An 18,789-nucleotide genomic window follows, 5' to 3' on the forward strand; every position below is an offset into this window, starting at 1 on the left:
GGTAGGAGTGTTTCTAGTAATCACATGGTCATTAAATTGATCCTATAGCATTTTTAAAATAACAGATATCTGTCAGACACAACAGAAGCAAACACACACACACAGCAGGTTTTATTAGATGTCATTAAGGATTTTAGGGCTTCCCTGGTGGTTCAGATGGTAAAGAATCTGCCTGCAATGCGGGAGGCCTGGGTTCTATCCCTGGGTTGGGAAGATCTCCTGGAGAAGGGCCTCCATTCCAAGATTCTTGCCTGGAGAATTTCAAGGACAAAGGAACCTGCCCGGCTATATAGTCCATGGGACTGCAAAGAGTTGGACATAATTGAGCAACTAATACTTTCACTTTCAAAGATATTAAGTCACATGTGGATTATATTTAGAAATGAATTATTTAAAAGAGAAAACAGACAGGCTCTGCTGCCCGTGGAAATTTCCAGGCAAGAATACTGGAATGGGTTTCCATTTCCTTCTCCAGGGGATATTCCCAATCTAGGGATACAACCCACGTCTCCTGCATTAGCAGGCAGATTCTTTATCACTGTGCCACCTGGGAAGCCCCTACCTAGAAGGGACTTAGTGGCAGTCAACTCTTTGGAAGGTTTGGGTGGGGGAGAATGCTTATGAAACTTGTCACAGAGCTCCATTTGCATAAAAAAGCATATTTCTTTTTAAAATTACATTGAAAGCTTGTTGTGACGGCTTTGAAGTGATTAATGATGAACGGGAGAGGGCAGTGTCGAAGTCCCTCCCTACTTCCCTCTGTGTACAAGTTCTTCACATGCACAAATAACAAGCATGAGTTTAAAATGAAGACAAGGGTGGGGCGCATTGAGAGAGTAGCCCTGAAATATATATGTTACCATATGTAAAACAGATAATTAATGGGAAGTTGCTGTATAACACAGGGAGCTTGACCGGGTGCTCTGTGGCAACCTAGATGGGTGGGATGGGCTGGGAGGAGGGAAGGAGGTTCAAGAGGGAGGGAACATGTGTATACTTATGGCTGATTCATGCTGGTGTACAGCAGAAAGCAACACAACAGTGTAAAGCAATTATCCTCCAATTTAAAAAATTAAGACAAAACTTTCAGCAATCTTAATCTATCACATCATAGTTGGCATTTCCAATAATTACATATGGAGTCTCAAAAAAGGGTCAAATAATTCTGGTTTATCTATTTTAGTTTTCCCAAGATATTGTTTGACTGAATTTTTAAAACCAAGTCATTATTTTTTTACCTATGGAACATAGACGTAAAATTGCTTTAAGGTAAAATGTCTTAAAGAAAAACAACAAGTGATGTCTAAGTCCTCTTTCCTCCCGAAGCCATTTCCCCCCTATTGGTTTTAGAAATAATTCATTTTTTATTGAGGAAGCAGAAGAAACATTTAGACCTTGGTCCTAAAGTTAAGGCTTTATTGAACCAGCCTAAATGGCCCAGTCAGACTGATTTACGTGGGCCTTTCAGGTTTTTGGTCTAGGCTGACACTGCAGCCTAGAGTCAGACCCTCTGGATCTGTATGTTAAAACTAAACTACCCTGTAGTACAGGAGTGTGTGATGGGGTGTGTAAAAAGATTTAAAACAGCTTTATCCAAGGAAGACTTTCTCTGTGTACGGTGAACACAACTTGTTGGTACTGCTGTAGGAAAAGTTACATTAATTGGGCAAATGCAGGTGAAAACACTTATTTCTTAGCTCTAGTTCTCTCTTCATTTAATAGGCACAACACTGGAAAAGCCAATCTGTATGAAATGAACAGAGGTCCATGAATTTTAAAGATGTGAAAACCTGGTTGAGGGGAGAGTGGTAGACTTTAGGAAGCTGATGTGACAGGCAACAACATTAAGTGCTCCAAGAGACTCTCACCTCTTGGAAGAAGAGTTGTCTGGTGGACTGCAGTCATCAGACCAGTGCCAGGCAGAGGCTCTCACATCAAGCTGCAGATGATGATCATCACCTGGATAGCTTTGGGAACATGTGCATGCCCTTGCTAAACTCCAACATTCTGATTCAACTGGTTGAGGGCAGGGTCCCAGGCATTAATATCATTTTTAAAGCTCCCTGATGATTCAAACACGTATCAGTGAAATGAGACCACTGCTCTAGTAGGCAGTGTATTTCTAGGGGCATCAGATACTCCTGGAATGCTACTCGAGTTGAAGATTTCTGTATTCATTCCAAAGCTCCTGGATGAGAGCTCTGTGTGTGGGGTCAAGGAATATGCATTTATTTTCAAGTTGCTCAGATGGTCCTCATGTCCATTCAAGCTTAAGTCCTACAGGCCTGAGTATTCAAGTCACTAGGATATGTTTGTCTGAGACTTGTGACTAAAACTGAGGGTACTCTGGTGCCCAAGTTCCCAAAGCTTGGCACTATGCCAAGGCTGAGCACGTGGGAACGAGCTAAGGGGAACTTAAACTTGGAGTACAAGGAGTATACCAAAACGAGCATCCAGGTAGGCAGGAAGACTGTTACCTGTGGATTCGCATAGGAGCAATCCACAAAATGAAGTATATTAATAAGCTCATGTGATTTTGCAATTCTCTCTACACCTGCTTGAACACTTTATACAAAGGAAGCTCTGACAGTTTGTGGCCAAAGTTGCTCCAAGGATGCTTAAGAGGAAGGATTGATAAAGAGGAAAATATTAGATCTTTACTCATCAGGATATGTAGGAACCTCAAAAATGATTATTCTGGAAAATAAGAAATTTAACCATAAGAGTTCTAAGCTGTGAATAGAGTCACACTGTTTATAACTAAAAGAAAAAAAATCTACAAAACTAAATTTATATTCTTAGAAAAAAGATGAATTTATCTAAGCATCCAATTTGGCTCTCTGAAATAGAGACTTGACTATAAATCTTTTAAACTAAATGCAATTGCCTTGGGTTCTCCATTAAGGTTTTCTAAGGTTCTTTCTTATAAATTTTATTTCATAATTGTTCCAACCATCATCACATTAAGGGACATGAAAAACCAAAATAAAGTAAAACTACTATCAACATGATTCTAGAAACTAATTTCTTCTGTGCAAATCTATACCATTTATGTAAACCTAAAGCCTATATTCCTGTAGCATGCAAAATCTCAAAAAGTATTTCAAGTAGCTCAAAAGAAAAAAAATATGTAAAATTCCCATATTTGTTCTCAGGAGCCCACTCAGCACTCCACTCCCTTTATCTGACAGTTTAGGCAGTGTATTTTGAATGAATTACTTATGCAATGTTATCCAAACAAGCAGCAACAGTACCATTTGTACAATATATTGAAACTTATCATACATCTCAACTTGTTTCTATTCTGACTTGGAGGAAATACAACAATTCAAACAGGAATGTAATCTGAAATGAACTTCCTGCTATTAGGGTGAAGAAAATATAAATGTTTGGAAAGGAAACCATCTGAGTTCTCAACTTTATAAATCTTAGAAATCATCTTTAAGACACTGAAAATAGGGTGGTTTTCACTGCAGAAAAGATGTGTCATCCTAAGCATGGTTTCCTAGCACATGAGAAAGCTACATATACACAGACAATTGTATTTACAGGTGCAGGGTGCGTATCTTGCGTATAACAATTACCCAAGTTTTCCTTTGGGCTGAGGCCTTGTTAGGAAGATGGCCCAAACCCATGTTGCCCTATGGATAAATTACCATGAAAATGAGCACGAAAGCTTCTTAGTGAGGTCAGCATATATAAAAACAATTATTTTAAAGCAAAATTCCTTCTTTATGCTGATTATATCAATCTGATTTATAATGTTAGCTTATTTATATGAAGCACAGAAGTTATTTAAGTGTCATGGATGGGCAGCTTCTAGGAGGCTGAAAGCCTAGAAGATATCCATGTGACTACCTTGGGGGTTACTTGTAAATTAAGCAAGGCAAGCTCAGCCCAACAATACTGAGGAAATGTTGGAAAGGTAAGTAAGAACGCCAGTTTCTTCAACAAGTAAATGCTCTGAAGAAAGGAGCTCAAATTGTTATATTAAAGGTGACTGAAGACATAGTCTAACCAAATGCAATGTGGAGACATTCATGAACCCAAATTGGAACAAACTGATTGTAAACAGACAGTTTTGAGACAATGGGGGACAGTTAAATGTGGTATGAATATTAGACATGGTATGAATTACACTTAATTTTGTTTAGTGTTATAATAATACTTTTGTTATGTTTAAAAAATTAGATGTACATCTTAACTGGGAGTTGTTTTAAAATACTCCAGCACGATATCTTTACCTGTGTGAGGAGTAGCTGATGACCAAGAGTGACATGTTACAATCTGTTCAAGTTACGTCAGTGATGACTACACGGCTAGTATTTATTACATCAGTCTCTATACTTTTGTGTATCTTTGACACATCCCATACATTTAAATAAAAAGATTAATAAGTAGAATAAGTACAGCCAATTCCAGAGTGTTTCCATGTAAGTTGAATTTTGAGTTATGTTTTAAAGAGGAGAATAATAAAGGTTTCTGAAATGAAAGGCAATAGATAACATTGGGAGAAGGCAATGGCACCCCACTCCAGTACTCTTGCCTGGAAAATCCCATGGATGGAGGAGCCTGGTAGGCTGCAGTCCACGGGGTCGTTAGGAGTCGGGTACGACTGAGCGACTTCACTTTGTTTTTTCACTTTCATGCATTGGAGAAGGAAAAGGCAACCCACTCCAGTGTTCTTGCCTGGAGAATCCCAGGGACAGTGGAGCCTGGTGGGCTGCCGTCTATGGGGTCGCACAGAGTCGGACACGACTGAAGCGACTTAGCAGCAGCAGCAGCAGCTAACATTGGTTTGAGCTAAAAGGACATGGGTATCTGGGTTATGCATATATGAGTACGTAAATGGAAGGCTACTGATGCAGCTCTGAAGTAAATCTAATAGAATTCAGAATGGAGTTGCTTATCTTCATTTTTTTGAAGAGGAATGAAATGCCCTTACTGTTCAAGATGCACCAAAAGAAGGTATTCTATTGGTCTGTGGATTACCCTTCAGCATGTAAGGTCAAATTGTCATTCCATTTGAATAATCAGAGTGAAATAAATGACTAGATTGAAAATTTGTACACAGAAGTTCATTACAGGAAATAGAATAAGATCAATGCCCGAGTGGAGTGAAAGCTGTTAGATTCTATGTAACGAAGAGTTCAAGGAGCTCTGAGGCCTTATTTATTAAATTGAGCCATATTAACAGGGCTTTTCCCACAGCAACCATGTCTGGACAGCACTGCAGACAGAATATGATGGGCTGACTGAGCAATTAGAGGAGTGATTTTTTTTTCCTATGGTATTACGAAAGAAAAAAAAAAGACAATAGTGAAAATGGATCATGTAGAAATAAAAGAGAAAAAGCTTAATGTGAGTGGGAGCTAGTTACCAAGAGACCTAACTGTGCTTAGAAATAAGACCAAACCTATAAATAATGCAAGAGGGCTCCAGTTGTTTACTACATGGATTTAATGATCTTGGTCTTTCTCTGTGTGGAAGAGATTTTTCACGGACAAATCTGCCAAATTACACTTCCTAATTACAATTTGTGACTGTAACTCTGGCCGAATGGAAAGAAATGCACCTTTTTTTTTTTTTTTTTTTATTGATTCTAAATAGTTACCAGTGATCTCTAGTCTCACTGATGCTCTTAATATATGCAAAAGTCCTTGTGTAGAGACTTACTAGGAAATAATAATCAGCTCCCCGTGGAGCAGCACAGACCAAGGTCAGTTAGATCCTTGACTGGGAGCTGGGAAGGGTTAACTGACTGCATCACAACCAACAGGGCACTGAGGAACCATCACAAAGACATCCCTGTGTCAAGCGTATTCTATCAGCTATTTAAAAAGCAGCAAATGCTACTCATCATTTTATGACAGGGCTCTCAGAGATCTAAAACAAAACCAAAATCCCCAAATCAACTAGAATGCTGATATTCACAGAAAACTAGAGGAAGTGATTTGAAAGCAGAAATAATTCTAGAAGTTTTAAATAACAACTTACCTCAATGAAGAATATGAAGATATTGTCTAGTAATGAGTAAGTATTAATAGTATATATATATATATATACTATTAATACAATTAATATTAAATATCATGGGCTTCCCTAGTAGCTCAGATGGTAAAGCTTCTGCTGGCAATGCAGGAGACCCAGGTTCAATCCCTGGGTCGGGAAGATCCCCTGGAGAAGGAAATGGCAACCCACTCCAGTATCCTTGCCTGGAGGACAGAGGAGGCTGGCAGTCTACAGTCCATGGAGTTGCAAAGACTCGGACATGACTGAGCAACACACACACACACACACACACACACACACACACACAATTATATATTAGCCCAAAGAAGAGTTTAAAAATCATGTCTGCACAAAATTTCTTTACAGTAAACTCCTTGGCTCTTTTCTACCTAGTTCTCTTTCTACGCCATTATTTTCATGCATATTATAAAAGTCTCTGAAAATTAATAGATTAATGTGAGTTTCTGAGATAAATTGGCCCAGATCTTCTGGGCCTAACCCCAATAATGCCTCTAAGGTATAATCTTTTAGAAATTAACTGAAAGAGAGATAGCAAGGGTATCAATACTGTTTAAGCCACTATTTGCTCACAAAAAATAACAGCATGAATTATAGTTAAATACTTACATCTCACCTTATACAAATTCATTTAGATGTAATTTTGTTGGGAGGAAAATTAGAACCTTCCTTTTTATTCCTAGACTTTCCTTTTATAACCTTTTTAACCAATATGTGATACAGGGTAAGGACTCCCAGGGCCTGGAAGGTCCCTGCCATGTGAGGCATACAATTGAAGTTTTTTTCTTTTCTGTGGTCTGGACTTGAGAATACATCTGAATCAGGCTGGCTTCCACGTAAAGGCTGATGTCAGATCTTAGTGATGGATCAACATCATAGTGGACATTCCTTGGCATGCAAGGATACAGAGTGTGTGGGAGATCAGGCAGGGTTGATCCTGGGGATTATTAACTCTAGTTCCATCTAAATTACAGAAAATACACTTGGCAGGAGGTAGCATCAAGATCAACACAGAGATTGAGAAAGAATAAATTTGAATTCATGAAATCCAAGGATCTAATCTATGATATTTTTGGATCATATTCCTGATATATATATGTCATAAGGTAATAAACACTGTTAAAATATATTTATTAGTAGTGGTTGACATTACCCCTTAGGACAGTTATAGAGGAAAAAATAAATAAAATGTCCCAAACTGTCATTAATATGAGCCACCTCTTTTATTTTGAATGTAAATGTAATGATGACTCTAGCTACAGCTAGTAGGGCTATGTTTCAATGACATAGTCACTGACCAATCAATAATTTAGCCCTCTAAATGCCATCTAAACTGTAGAAATGTGAGCAGAGAGAAGAGACAGTAGAGGTTACAGTTCTATTAAAAGTTTATACCAAGCGACTTGAATAGCACAAAGCAAATATAACCTGTATACATACATTTAAACATTAAATAGACTAGATATAATTTTGTTGTTTGCATTTCTTTTATTGACAAAAAATAAGAAATATGCCTATTTCAGAAGCCTAAAATTTCCCTGTGAGATTTAAGAATGATTTAAAGTTGCAAAACCCTGTTAATTCCTTCTTTAAAATACCTTTTTCTCCTCTCTCTTTTTAGTGCTTATACCACCAGATAAGGGATTCCCTGGTGGCTCAGCAGTGAAGAATCTGTCTGCAATGCGGGAGATGGAGGTTTGATCCCTGAGTCAGGAAATGGCAACCCACTCCAGTATCCTTGCTGGGAAATCCCATGGACAGAGGAGCCTGGTGGGTTACAGTCCATGGGGTCACGAAAGAGTCAGACGTGATTTAGCGACTAAACACCACCACCACCGCTGAATGAAATTTTCTGGAAGCACCATTCTCAATACCCAAAGCCTCACTAAAGTTCCTTATTACTCCTAACTCCCTATTGTATTCTAATGTAAAGCATTTCCACAAAGAGTACTTTCACATAGGTTTGAAATACACAGAATGTAGACTTGGTCATGACTGCATTTACCTGACCGGAGTAGAATCTTCCGATCTTCTCACACCTGTGTTACTCTAACTCATTTGTGGGGAAGGCTGATTCTCATTGCTTTGCTTTACAAGGAGTGCCAGCACTGGGATGATAAGCAGCTACTGTTGGTGACTCATTAAAGAGACTCTGGGAACATAACTGCTTTCCAGCTCCTTTGCAATGCATCACCGTAGCTGATGGTTCCTACAGCTGGAATTATGCTAATAACAGGATTAAGAGTAAAACTGAACATCTGTCTATAATGGCTGTGCTGTGCTAAGCCCCTTCAGTCATGTCTAACTCTTTGCAAATGCTATGGACCATAGTCTGCCAGGCTCCTCTATCCATGGGATTCTCCAGGCAAGTATATTGGAGTGGGTTGCCATTTCCTTCTCCAGGCTATGTTCCCCATATAGGGATCAAACCCGCATCTCTTAAGTCTCCTGCACTGGCTAATGTTTTTTGTTGTTAGCAGGTGGCTAACAGTAGGTACAGGTGACTCAATATGAAGACGACGAGGGCAGCTTGCTAGGAGCTGGTAAAAGAACTAAGAGTTATTTTTTTTTTTTTACTAATAAGAAAGGCTCAAGTCATTTTAGAAAAAATGAATAGTGACTTTCTAAGTGTTCTTCTGAGTGATGTGTAGTATATGAGACACACACATTATTTCCTTTCTATTCATACTTAGTAAATTAACTCTTCTTTTGGTTCATACAACATGTTTATTTAACCGAAGAAATTTAAATTAGCACTTCAAAATGTAGTTCACATCAGAATGAAGGACAAGGTAAATCCTGTTCTTCTTTTTGATTCTTGAAATGCAGTGTTTTACAATTAGTTTAGATCAAAATCTAAATTTGATCTGAGATTTCATAAGATTTTTAGTTAGAAGAGAAAATTCACACAGAGTATTTAACTCTCTCGCTATACACAGTGACAATATTAGAGTTAAAAACGATATGATGGTCTTTGACTTACTTAGGTCCATCCCCCTGCTGCTGTCTGCTACTATGTCCTAAAGTTATTTTCTTCTATTACATGTTGAAAATCCATTTATTTTTACCCATTTTGACTACAGTGGTTCCAGTCTGAGCTCTTCAACGTTGCATTGCTACAACAATGCTCTGGCTGGCATCCAGACCCATGTGTCTTATCTTTCTAACTTACTCTGTACACGCTGACAGATAAAACACTGCTTTCATCAGGTCCTTGCTTGCACCACTTATCGAACAAGGTCTAAAATACTGATCCTGACATTTATGGCCCTCTACAAAATTACCCCGGGCTCCAGCTCACATCTTCAGAGCTTCAATCTATCCACTTCTCTGTGAACACGTTTAGTTTTTTTTTGTTTTTGTTTTCCTTACCTCCGATGCTTAAATAATAGACTTGCTCTCATTTTCTATTATTTTCTCCTTTCTATTTAATCTAATATTATGGTACAAGTCAAGTCCCGGCTCATCCTTTAGATCTTTCTTAAGCTCTTTATGTTCAAATGACTACTTTTGCAATAGATTGGTTTCCGTCTTTATCTCCTTCTTGTTAGGCAATGTTACCAGTGATCTCATTTCCCTAAACAAATTAAGTTCCCTGGGCTGAACATCTTCATCCCTTCTTAACACTCATGACTCTTTCTACACAGTCTTCCGAATGCAATCAGAGTCACAAGAGTGACTGGAATTAGAAAGTCTGGAGTATTAGAGAGGAAGGAGGAATAGCTTCTCCATAGTCTTTGCTCACTGATAATAATTTTCACTACATCATCTTACAATTTAGTAAGATACTAATTTCTTACATTCTTATTTTAATTATTCAAAATAGCACAGTTTGGCATTTTTAAAAGTCTGGATAAGGGCAAAGATGAAAATAAAACAAGAGTCTGACAGGCCAATTCTGCAGAGTGCTGAAAACAGCCATGACCATCAACAAAAGAATTCTTTGCCTTTCTACCAATAATACAAGATATTTCCTCACTCTTAACTCTCTCCATTTCATACTTCTGTAGGAGTATAGGCTTTGAGGAAAAATAAAATCTTTATCAAGGCAACAAATAAAAAGATTATCTTCATACAGAATTTAAAGGGGTTCTTCTGAGTATATTTATGCAGACATTACTTGTTATAATGAACAGTCAACTACGAAGAGGAATAAGCAGAGGTTTTTAGATTTGGAAATGAAAAGATCACTGGTAATCACCAAAAGAAATGTTTTATACAGACTGTGTCAATAAAAAACTAAAGACCTTGTTAATACTGTTGCTTTTATGCCTACAGCGATCTATGCACATATTCATTAGGCCACGATCTATCAGGAAAGGGGAAGGAATTAGCATCTAATGAAGATTTACTATGTGCAAGGGCTTCCCATGTGGCTCAGATGGTAAAGAATCCGCCTGCAATATGGGAGACCTGGGTTGGATCCCTGGGATGGGGAGATCCCCCGGAGAAGGGAAAGGCTACCCACTCCAGCATTCTGGCCTGGAGAATTCCATGGACTGTATAGTCCATGGGGTCACAAAGAGTCAGACATGACTGAGCGACTTTCACTTTCACTATGTGCAAAGCACTGTAAGGATCAGCACTTTCTCAGCCTGAGAGAGAGGAAACAAATAAACCCAGGTTGTGCAGTCAAGTAAAAGTGTTCAAAACTAAACCTGTTTTCACCCTGTGCAGTTTTCACATCTTAGAATTCCCTCAGTGCCTGCAAAAGTATAGTTTTCACCTGTTTTACCTAAATTCATGTCACACTTTGATGGCAGGATATTATCTGTGCATAGATTGTAGGATACAAAAAAAATTGTTAACAGATCATTTGGTCCAGTCCTCTTTTCTTTTTTTCCCCATCTAAATAAACTGAGACCTAGAAAGGCAAAGGGATGAATAAAACTCACATTGTGTGAGTGAAAGAACTGGGACTAAAATTTAGGTTTCTTGATTCCTAAACGCATGCCTGCTTTCATTATTAACTCTATGCAGGGTCCAGACTGTATGCAAATGTATACTTGATTCAAGGAGGAATTAGTAGGGCATGACAAGAAATCCTTATATCACTCAATTTCTCATGAATGGTTTGAAATGGGGAGAAAGACTTTCCACTCTAAATACCTAAGTCTCTGAAACTGTGAAGGGAGAGAGTTATTTTTTAGCCGATACTGATGGTAGAGGATACAGAATGAAAAATAAGTATTAAAACAAAATCCTGAAAATCACTAACTAGTTAATGTTAATTGTAAACTAAATGTTTCAAATGAAGATTTCTAAAATGACTTTCAAAATAGAAAATTCTTACCAAAAATGATGCTATTTTTTTTTTCAAATTTAAAAAAAGCAACCTTTACTCTGTAAAGAAAAGGGGTCCCAGATGAAATCAGCAAAAACTGGAATCCAGTTCTGTATGTTCACACTTTCGCAATATCATCAAATATGTAACTACAAATGAGGGTGTAAAATATGCTTTTATGAATTAAAGAAAGGTGGCTGTGTATTCAATTACATATTCAAAATACATTTTAAATATGTATCTGGAATTAAATGTATAAGCAGCATGAGTAAAAAGAATCATGTACTCTTTACAGAATGAATTTGCTACATGTATAAAGAACACTGTTCAAAGCTTGGAGTGAAAGTATTATCCATAATATCTAGTAAATAATCATGGAAAGCTGGAAATATTTCCATATTTCATTTCTGCAAGATACCATGTTATCTAGCAGTGTCGACAGATTGCAGTCCACATATGGCAGGTTTTGAGTACATAAATTTGCCATTTAAAAATCAGTACTAAATATGAACCGAATTGGGGGTAGCATTTCTGAGAATTTCTGGGAAAGTTAACCAATTATATTACATTACATGCATGCACATACATAATGCATAGGGCAAAGATGTAAGAATCTTATTGATTGTTAAGGTGACAAGCGAAGTGTTATGGAATACCATGAGCCAAAAACGAATTACAAGAACAACAACAAGAACGAGCTGCACTGTACATGCTGATCATCTTTCAGATAAGCATGAACGGAAGCGCAATTAGAGGAGCTATGTTCGATCCCTGGGTTGGGAGGATCCCCTGGAGAAGGGAATGGCAACCCACTCCAGTATTCCTGCTTGAAGAATCCCATGGACAGAGGAGCCTGGGAGGCTACAGTCCATGGGGTCGCAAAGAGTCGGACACAGCTGAGCAACTAAAACAACAATGACAAGTGAACTACTAATGTCAAAGAACAAGGGACACAACTTAAAAGACAGGTCTCCGTGTTCTGGTGTGTGGTAGAATGGATAGTAGCAGATTTTTATGTGCTCTGCTCTGCTTGCCTAGTGTGGCATCAGAATAACAAACTCTACAGGCTAGCTAGTGGTTAAATTAGTGATGCTGGAGAAATGTGAAGCAAATCAAGTGTGGAATGGGGCCTCCCACCTCTTGCCTGCCGTCCGGGCCCACAGCCCTCCTGCGCTCCAGGGCTGTCCTGTTGCACGCTCCAAGGGACAAGCTGGCACCTGCGCCATTTGTGAGTCTTCCACCTACATGGAAAGAACAGAAGCCGAATAGAGAAGAAGCAAACATGCCAGAGAAATCACAGTGATACAATGCCAAGGAGCCATGACTTTGACCACTACAGAAAGGAATTTGACAATGCTTTGGTCCTATTCAAATTCAATTTAAATCTTCATCAAGGAATTTTAAAAAGCAGCACTAAATATAAAAGTACTTTCTATGGCAGTGGAGACAAGGGTCCATCACAGTCAATTCCTTAAAGAATGAACTTTACTGATAGTATTTAGCATTTTAAAATGTCAAATTATTTTAAAAATTTCTTTTTAAGTTACATCATGAAGAATGTGGGATCTTAGTTTCTCAACCACGGATCAAACCCGTGACCCCGTGCAGTGGAAGCAGATCCTTAACCACTGGAACACCAGGCAAGTGCCATATTTAGCCTTTTTAATGATTAGGATTGCCAGCAAATGTAGCAGATAGTATCAGAAGGGATGTGTTTCATTTTAAAAAGGTATATTTATTTTATAATCAAATTGTACAACTGCATTCAAGCCATGAGCCTTCTGTATAATGCTCTTTTGATTAGCATCGTAGGGGTAACTCAGAAGGTGTAATTTATAATATACTTCACAAAAACAAATCCCTCAAATAAATAAGTTTGGGCTAATAGTTAATGTCCATCATGTAACCATACAATTATATTGTCTGTCATCTAAGAATTAAATACAGATAAATTAAGATGACAAATTTGCCATCAATTTCATCTTAAATTACTATTTTGTGATCACACATTCCATCAGTTGATGCCATAATATTTCATTTGTTGGCACTGAAAGTTTTGTCAGGACTGCAAATTTTCACTACATCAAGCTTTAATTAGGTACCTTTTAAAAATAGTTATGAAAAAAAAAACTTTTCTCTAATAATTATCACAATGATGATACGTATAGCTTCAGTAGCTTTAATTCCCTTGAGGTGACCAGAAATGAAGAGAACAGACATCGTATTAATATCACTGATATGAAGATGTCACTTCATGAGCAAGAATGCCAGCATTCATGAAGAACATGTGCTCTCTGGAGCTCAGGAAGGACTGCTTTGGCTATTCTCGAAAGCACATGTTTCATAATTATTAATCACTTTTCTGCATTTCCTATAGTTTATATCAACAAAAGAATTTTCCTCAAGCTCCCGAAGCTAAAAATAGAACTTGGAAGTTTACACAAGTATCTGTGTCCCTGGAGATGATTTTGGCAGCAAAGCAGCTCTTTAAAAAAGGCAAGAGATGGTGCCCACAGTCATACACATCCTCAGCTCCAGTGAGTCTGCATATAGTGTTGGCTCCTTTTCTTAACATTGGAAAGAGTAGGACCTGAAGTGTTTTGCGCAGTGCGTTGCTCACAAGGCTTTTCTTTCAGCCCGTTACCTGTAGCTTTGGCACACTTGCGGGGCCTCGCAGGCCTTCTCTTCATAGAGTGGATCCGCGCAGTCCCGGCCTCCATTGGCTGGCGGCTGAATGATGACGCGGTGCCGAGTCTGCTTCTTGATTCCGGAGTCCCCTGGAATGAAGCAGCTTTTTAACCTTTGTTCTCTGCACTGATAAAGAAATCTCCGAATACCAGCCTGTGTGAAGAAATTACATTGCCTCCAGCTACACGTGCTTTATGGAGAAGGAAGTAGCAATCTACCCCAGTACTCTTGCCTGGAAAATCCCATGGACGGAGGGGCCTGGTGGGCTACAGTCCATGGGGTCGCGAGGAGTCGGACATGGCTGAGCGACTTCACTTTCACTTTTCACTTTCATGCATTGGAGAAGGAAATGGCTTTGACATCCCTGAATGAGAGGCCTCATGGAGTGGTTTCCTCAGTTCTCCCAAAGACTGCTTATATTGGAAACCCAATCAATTTATATTAAAAATGTGAAGAATGGAGAAAATAGTTCCATAGTCAGCTAGCCTTCCTAAGGCTCCGTTACAACGTGACTGCTCTGTCGTATGTTTCTTTCCCCTTGAGAAATATGACAGATCTAATTAATTTATTTTTCTCTCCCTTAAGTTTATTTTCATCCCATTTCATATATAGCCCTGTTTACCACATGGGACTCATACACATCTAATGAATCTTTCTTACAAGAATATATTCAATGTTTTATGTGAAATTCTATTTCTTGGCTATTCACTTAATTTGAAATGTATAACTCATAATTATTCTGGTCATTCATTATTCATGTTAAACAATTTAAGATCTTTAATTCAGGTCACATCCTAAACATCTGAGCTGTAATTTCCTAGAGACAGAATTTTTAGAGAAGCATTCAAAATAGTAATAATTATTGTAAGTAAATTACTCCAAATTATGTTAAAAAACAATGTATCTAATTAAGGTTTACCTTAGATGAAGGTATCAACTTAACAGTGTTACTGATATAAAGTTGTTCAGAATTTTTTAGTATGAGAAATAGGTGACATATAAGACTGACAGCTTTGATAAAATATATCTCAACTTACAATATATACATTTTAAAGATGAATAGTCATGTGTCATTTAATAGAGTTCCCCTGATGCATTTACATTTTTTCATAAGACAATTAAATATTTGAGATGTAGACTACAAAAACAGAGATATTTAGAAGGGTTAGTAGCCCTTAACACAATGAAAGTTTAGTAAGAAATGAAATGCTGCTGCTGCTGTTGCTGCTGCTGCTGCTAAGTCACTTCAGTCGTGTCCGACTCTGTGCGACCCCATACACGGCAGCCCACCAGGCTCCTCTGTCCCTGGGATCCTCCAGGCAAGAGTACTGGAGTGGGTTGCCATTTCCTTTTCCAACACATGAAAGTGAAAAGTGAAAGCGAAGTTGCTCAGTCATGTCTGACTCTTCAAGACCCCAGGGACTGTAGCCTACCAGGCTCCTCCGTCCATGGGATTTTCCAGGCAAGAATACTGGAGTGGGTTGCCATTTTCTTCTCCAGAAATGAAATGAAATATCCTTAAAGTCATTGTTTGTAGAAAAATATGATTTTATGATTAGAAGTTTTCAATAAATGGAACATCATTTTACATGGAGTCAGGGTTACCCCTCAACATGGTCTGGCCACTGAGTTCCAGAAATGTGAATTGGAGATGCCTGTATTAGAAGGGACAACAGAGGATGAGATGGCTGGATGGCATCACTGACTCGCTGGACGTGAGTCTGGGTGAACTCCGGGAGTTGGTGATGGAGAGGGAGGCCTGGCATGCTGTGATTCATGGGGTCGCAAAGAGTCAGATACGACCAAGCGACTGAACTGAACTGAACTGAACTGTATTAGATAGGATAATGGGTCAGATTAGGGAATCCTAAATGTCTGATAATGCAGGAGAATTTCTTTGAAAAAACAAACAAAAAAACAAACAAAAAACAGATTTCTCGGCATGTACCTAGAACTAATACATGAGAATTTTGGGGATCTGGATGTGCGAAACTGTGGATGTGGGAATCTGATTTTGACAAAGCTTGCTGGGAAATGGTGATAAACAGCTGAATTTGACATCTTTTGGAATAATTGACCCTGTATGTCCCAATTTAAGATTCTAGGGTTTGCATGTAGCTTTTTAGAATTTTTCCTATAGTGGGGGAAACTTGTACTATTAATGACTGTTTTAACTATTTTAGTGAACAGCTGGAACACTATAGGTAATGACGTAGGGAACTAATGACGTAGGGAGGTAGTGGGTAGCAGAGTATTAACGCGGTTGAAAATATTATCATAGGCTTTTAAAAATTGTAGCAATCATAGTCTGAATGCTAACTGCAACTTTTACATATTAAGTATAATTTATCTAAGAAAGATCTAAGGAGTGCCAGTAGGACTCTTAATAAAATTGGCAATGCTATCTTCATTTATTATATTGTTCACTGACTGCTATTTTTAGACCCAGGTGATAAATTCTTCTAATAATTTAGAGCTAGGAAAAATATTGTTTCCCTTCAAAATCTGTTAAGAACCCACTGTGCTTCAATTTCTTGCTTTATTCACCAGAATCTCAGAGTTAATTTTCTCAAGTACAGAAGCTTACCTTGACTTTGATTTTACATTATAAATTCTCTTCTCCCTTCCCTCTACCCTATTTACTACCTGACTCCATGCTTTTTTTTTAACACTATTATCTATTACTTTCCTTATGTTTTATATTTATGATGTGTCTTTAATCTTTTTAAAAGACTAAATGAGCATTCATATCATTTGTTTAGCCTTGAGGGAAGCAGGAAGACATGTGTTTGTTTTTTAACAGGGAAAAAGAGGGAAAGAGCAGAGGGGTCTTTGTTTCCCGGGTGGTTGAAATTCTTGAGTCAGTAACTTTTTTTAACTGACTGATAAAAAACAGACACAGAATTTAGGTCAAGGGATCTGGAGACTGGAGGGGAGAATGAGGTTAGCATCAGTGGTGCCATATAGATTCCCTAGATATCACCTGGTACATACCCAGGGTGTTCAGGTAGGAAGCAGCAATCAAATGTTAGTATTTCAATTCTACTTTGTTTACTGTTTTGAAAGCAAAAAGCCTCCTAATATAAAACTCTGAAAGTGCCTTATCACCATCTCCACAAGCTTGTACTAGATATATATAAGACAATGATAACTCTTTTTCACATCCATAATTGATTCCACAATGGGAATCCATTTATTCTTATAAAAAGTTCAAATACCTTAACCTTGTGCAAGTTAAGGTTAAGAGATTGTGATCCGATTAAAATGGAACATTCCAAAGCCATAACACCTAGAGAGGAAGTTTAATGGAGTTACACAGAAAGTGTCATGACATCCACGTTCCTATGAACTAGGAGGTTCATTTCTTCTCAGCTCTCAGTTAATGAATTACTCATACATGCAACAAAACAGCACCGTAGAGCTCAGGCCAGTTATACAGCCCTCAGATCAGAGTGCAATGGGAGAGCTATAGCACATGTTTAAAAAAATTTAATAAATAAAAATGGAAGCTTCCTCACCAGTAACTTGAGTTTGTAAATGTGGAACTTGAAAAGTTCATATGTATGTATTTATACCACTTATTGCATGTGGTGGGGATACATAATGCAGTTTCCATTTATCTTTGTATTTCAGCACTGAGAGCAATGGTCACACAGAGTAAAGTCTTAATAAATATTTGCTGAATGAGCAAACACATTAATTTCACTTCTCAACTGGATTATAACTAACATCTTCTGTTCTTTTTTATCCATTTTCTTATAGAATTATTCAGATGGGTACTAAATCTGTTCTTTAGTTTTAATTAAAAAAAAGGTATCACTTTCATTGGAAATAATGAGCAGGGGAAAAATAAAGGAATATTCCTGTAGTGTTTATACTTGAAAATACCTACCTAGGATAGGTACAGAAAAAAGGGATAACATATTTATGTGGTAATGGGCCACAGAGACTCAGAGGATATATAATCTCTCACTCAGTTACATACTTTTCAGTTATCTTAAGACATTCAAGGTAAATTTCACTGGAGAAGTTTCTTGATAGAAGGATTTAAAGGGCAGGCAAAACTAAGATGGGTTAAGCTGGAAGTGAGGTAGATGACAGGTGGGGCAGCATAGTGATAAGAAATTGAAAGGGAAACATTTCATGCAAAAAGTAAAATGTAAAAGCAGTTTTGAGCCCATCGGGGGTAATTCTAGAAGAGTACAGCTTGAGAGCATCAAAGTAGAAAAGGTGTCTCTGCAACATCCCTACCAGCCCTCAAGTCAATAAATGTAGTAAGAAAAAAAAAAAAAAGAAGCAAACAGATTGTGAGCAGTCAGGTGTATTATTTGATCAAAAGTATTGATTTTTTAAGATGAGTTACAAATATATGCATAAATGTTTTCCATCTTTAATAAAGCTCTTAAAGATAATTTGGAAAAGTTAACTAGTACACTGGTTTGAGGATTAAACTACTCTCTACTCAATACTGATGTTTATCAGGATTGATATTTCAAGACGTTATCACTAGAGAAGGGCTTCCTTGGTGGCTTAGGTGGTAAAGAATCTGCCTGCAATGTGGAAGACTTGGGTTCGATCTCTGGATTGGGAAGATCCCCCAGAGAAAGGAACCCATTCTAGTGTTCTTGCCAGAAGAATTCCATGGACAGAGGCTACAGTCCATGGGGTCACAAAGAATCAGATACTACTGAGTGACTAACACACACCCACACATACACATACACCATGAGAGAAGTAATTTCAAATTACTCTGTTCTTTCTGGAACCCTGAGCTACTCTGATCTTTC

At 37.9% G+C, this 18,789-nt stretch overlaps 1 protein-coding gene across 1 annotated transcript in view; it reads right to left on the bottom strand.

The window, feature by feature from the left end:
• The window catches only part of THSD7A (thrombospondin type 1 domain containing 7A), a 470,808-nt gene that overhangs the window by 62,650 nt on the left and 389,369 nt on the right, over nt 1-18,789 (bottom strand). The window contains 2 exon segments of the mRNA NM_001206743.1: nt 12,452-12,555; nt 13,959-14,091. Of these exon segments, the coding sequence (NP_001193672.1) occupies nt 12,452-12,555; nt 13,959-14,091 (237 nt within the window).

The sequence above is a fragment of the Bos taurus genome, chromosome 4 (assembly GCF_002263795.3).
Source record: "Bos taurus isolate L1 Dominette 01449 registration number 42190680 breed Hereford chromosome 4, ARS-UCD2.0, whole genome shotgun sequence".
In the NCBI taxonomy this organism is placed as follows: domain Eukaryota; kingdom Metazoa; phylum Chordata; class Mammalia; order Artiodactyla; family Bovidae; genus Bos; species Bos taurus.